The sequence below is a fragment of the Cebus imitator genome, unplaced genomic scaffold, assembly GCF_001604975.1.
Source record: "Cebus imitator isolate Cc_AM_T3 unplaced genomic scaffold, Cebus_imitator-1.0 Scaffold106, whole genome shotgun sequence".
Lineage (NCBI taxonomy): Eukaryota > Metazoa > Chordata > Mammalia > Primates > Cebidae > Cebus > Cebus imitator.
In genome coordinates this window covers 3,251,704-3,255,883 of record NW_016107421.1, presented here as the reverse complement: position 1 = coordinate 3,255,883, position 4,180 = coordinate 3,251,704, and the positions used below count along the sequence as shown (strand labels likewise).

Genomic DNA, 4,180 nt, shown 5'->3' with positions numbered 1-4,180 from the left:
TGCCTCAGCCTCCTGAGTAGCTGGGATTACAGGCACGCATCACCACGCCCAGCTAATTTTTTGTATTTTTAGTAGAGATGGGGTTTCACCATGTTGACCAGAATGGTCTCGATCTCTTGACCTCGTGATCCACCCGCCTCGGCCTCCCAAAGTGCTGGGATTACAGGCGTGAGATTTTCTTCTCTTTGACTCTGTGTCCCTAGAGCACCAGCAGACATGACGCAGGGCAGGCCCCAGTAGCAGTTCAGGTCACTGCTGCAGACATATGGCAGCTGTGCTTAGCAAAGTTGCATAACCTCAGGTCTCTCAACCAAGAAGTGGAAAAAACAATTGTACAACACTTGGCAAATCTTAGACCTCAAAAAGAGAGCACTCTGAAATTGCCCTGCCCCTCTCCAAAATCGAATATGCATTTGGTCCAGCTTCTAAATCCAAGAACTAATTTACAGAAAACAGAGGAAGAACAGCATGTCCACAAACCCAACAGGGATGTAATCAGCAAAAGCCCCGAAGTGAGGAACGCCCCAGGACAAATAACCTGGTTTCCACCACAAATAAGTCACATGAAACCAAAAAGAGACCTAAAGCCACATCACACCAACCAGTCTCCCTATGCCAGCCTTAGCTGGAATGATTCTTCAAACATTATTTTGTTAGTATAATGGCATTTCAGAGAAATCTGTGAATTTAAACACTACCTGTATATGACGTATGACAAAACTATTCTTAATTTCGCAGGTGCTATAATCATATCTTTGCTTCTTCAGAGGGTCCTATGAAAGATGCACTAAAATGCAGATAAAATTGTAGGATACATGGAATTTGCTTTAATATTAGGGGAAGTGGATGGGGCGGGATCGCCCACGGGTTGATGGTGGGTACGTGGGAGTTTATCACATACTACTGGCCCTACTTTTCTGTATGAAGGTTCAAATTCCTCCACAACAACAACAGCAAAAAAGTTTATTTTTAAAAAGCAAATAGTGTTCCCATCTTTATGGTGAAGCTAATGGACGTGAATTATAAATTTGCGAGTAAGGAAATAGGAATATTTGCCAGTGGGGACTGTGAAAATAAAATGGAAATGCCAAGTCAAGAGGAAATTCAACAGCAAAACAATTCCTCTCCCCAAGTCTCAATTTCCTGACACATTTGAAAATTGAGGTAAGAAATTGGAAACCCCATCCTCAGGCCAAACTTCCTCCCAGCAGAGCTTCATTCCTTTTCTCTGAGCGACTCTCTGGGGGCCAAGAAGGACTGCCAAGTCATCCGCATAGCCCCCCTGGGAACCTGAGTGCCTAGGCCCCTGGCCCAGCCTTTCCATGGGTAGCCATCACAATGGGAAGAAGGGCCCCCTTGCAGAGCTGTTGCCTTGTGTCTTTTTTTATTTTTTATTTTGAGATGGAGTTTTCTCTCTTGTTGCCCAGGTTAGAGTGCAATGGCATGATCTTGGCTCACTGCAACCTCTGCTTCCCGAGTTCAAGCAATTATCCTGCCTCAGCCTCCCAAGTAGCTGGGATTACAGGCATGTGCCACCACGCCCAGCTAATTTTGTATTTTAGTAGAGACAGGGTTTCTCCATGTTGGTCAGACTGGTCTTGAACTCCCGACCTCAGGTGATCCACCCACCAGCCCGCTTTGTGTCTTTGTGTGCATTAACTCATACGATCCCTGCAGCAACCCGGTGGTACTGTTCTGTGGCTGTTCCCTGTGTGACTTGGGTGCAGGGAGGTCATGCAACTAGGGAGAGCATGCCCCACATCCCCAACCCTTTCCCCACTGGGACCCAGAACCCAGTTGGCCTATGCTGTGTCTGTCACCTCTTCCCACCAGGTGCTGAAGACCTGCGCATCAGTCCCCGCAGTCATCGAGGTGCTTTTCAACTCCTACCCTCACCTCTGTGTGTCAGAGTCCTGGAAGGAGGTGATTCCTGAGGAAGTATTTCAGGCAAGAGAGCTGCCTTTCCGCCTGCCTTTACTACACAGCTTTTGTCTGTTTTTGCTTCTTTGCATGGGGAGATTTGCACTGATATTCAGCTAAGTATAATACATCTGAAAGAGGAAGGAGGATGGGAAATGAGGGTGTATTTGCACCTTTCTAGTTTTCTCTGGAGGCTGCGTCATCACACAGCCAGGAGCTTGTTCTAGTAGTTGCAGTGTCGTGCCCTCAAGGAGCACAGAGCCCCGTGCTGGCCTGAAAAACGCCAGGGTTCTCTTAACCAGTGTCCAAAAAAAGGCCAGAGCCACCTGAATCCATGGGCCTGGCTCCATGTCAGGACATACGATTCCGGCCCTGTGTGTCAGCTTCATGCTCCAGCAGCTCAAGATATGACTGTGGGCATAGCTCAAGGAGGCTGTGGGCATCACATCTATCCACGATAAAGTCCACAGGTGACTGACCATTAAAAGAGAGTGAGAACAGGCCAGGCGCAGTGGCTTACATCTGTAATCCTAGCACTTTGAGAGGGCAAGGCAGGCGGATCACCTGAGGTCAGGAGTTCAGGACCAGCCTGGCCAACATGGTTGGTAGAAACCCTGTTTCTACCAAAAATACAAAAATTAGCCAGGCGTGGTGGTGGACGCCTGTAATCCCACTTAGTCAGGAGGCTAAGGCAGAAGAATCACTTGAGCCCAGGAGACAGAGGACCCAGTGAACCGAGATCGTGCCATTGCACTCCAGCCTGGGTGACAGAGCTAGACTCCATCTCAAAAAGAAAAAGAGAGAGTAAGAACAATTGTGCGTATTTTTTTTTTCATTTTTTCCAGAATGTTCTAGAAAATTTTCCCTCCTGTTTCACTGACTTGAGTCATGTGTGCATGACTGACTACCAGACCACTGCCATGCACTCACTCCTGAGCCCCTCCCTGGCTGGTCATGATGGGGTGAGATGAACAGGGCCAACCCAGGGCTGCAGGACTGCTGTGCAAAGAGGAAGGAGCAAAATGGAATTCAGGGAGACCACCTGGAGCATCTGAAGTCACCGCAGTCAGAATCTCCCTCACTCAGCAGGAACTGTGCCTTGGGGTAGAGGGTGGTTCCCACAAAATGATGCGTCTCTCTCCAGTGTGCTTATCTGGGATCAGTTAGCCATAGAAAAGCCCACTGTCCCATCAGTGGTCTGGCTAGGAAGAAAACAAATGTTGGTTCCACGTGCCCAGATTCTAATCCAGCTGCCTTCCCTTCCAGATGCACAAGCCGTTCTACCAGTCCCTCTTTGCCTTGACCCACACCCCACGCTGCCTGCAGCATCTCTGCCGCTGTGCCCTTCGCAGACTGTTTGGCAAAAAGTGCTTTGACCTCGTCCCCCTGTTACCCTTGCCAAAGCCCCTGCAGAATTATCTACTTTTGGAGCCAGAGGGTGTTTTGCACTGAAAAGCAGAACGCTACAACCATCGCTGTTGTTCTCCTCGCCGCCCTTCCGTGGAGATCGTGTTTTGGGGAGAGTGTCCTGACGAAGACGGATCTGATGTGAGCTCCCTTCCCGCTTGCCCTCAGTGGGACTGGGTGAAGCACACACCTTGCCAAGCTTCAGGTTCACCTCGAAATGGAATTGTCAACAAAAGCCCTTTCTGCCTCTCAGGGTTGCCGGTGAGAATCCAGTGAAATCATGACTGTCATAGCACTTGGACTCAGAAAGTAACTTTCAACAAAAGTTCAGCCAAAAGCTACAGTGAGTCCTCACTTAAGGTCTTTGATAGGTTCGTGGGAACCAGCTGTAGGCGAAATGATGTATAGCACAGCCAGCTTTCCCAAGGTTAACTGATATAAACAAGTGTGAAGTTCCTACAGCACATTTATGGTCACAAAAAGATTGCCACACTTCTAAATAAAGACCAGTACATTTCTAATAGTAAATGCAGAAATAAATGCAAGCTATGCATACCTTTAAGAGAGATTAATAACAAGTAAGAGAATTATTTGTCCAATTTTTGGTGAAACAGTAAGTGACGGTGGTTGTCCTGGGTGGGTTAGATCAAGGAATAAATGTTTGCAAAATGAACATTACCAGGAACACCTCCTGCCACCAGGAAGTTCAGAACAGTCACCAATGTGACAGGCTTCTAGGCCCTCTCATACAGCATCATTTATTGTCATGCATTTGGATGATTATTATATGCCTTGTAAATTTTTATTTTATAATAATTTATATTCATTCATTCATTTTTTTTTTTTTTTTTTT

General features: G+C 47.2%; 1 protein-coding gene across 1 annotated transcript in view; it reads left to right on the top strand.

The window, feature by feature from the left end:
* Positions 1 to 4,169, top strand: part of ASB18 (ankyrin repeat and SOCS box containing 18) — a 64,741-nt gene extending 60,572 nt beyond the window's left edge. The window contains exons 5-6 of the mRNA XM_017537736.2: positions 1,834 to 1,947; positions 3,187 to 4,169. Of these exons, the coding sequence (XP_017393225.1) occupies positions 1,834 to 1,947; positions 3,187 to 3,372 (300 nt within the window). The 3' untranslated portion in view covers positions 3,373 to 4,169. The remainder of the gene's footprint in view (positions 1 to 1,833; positions 1,948 to 3,186) is intronic.
* The last annotated feature ends 11 nt before the right edge of the window (positions 4,170 to 4,180 follow it).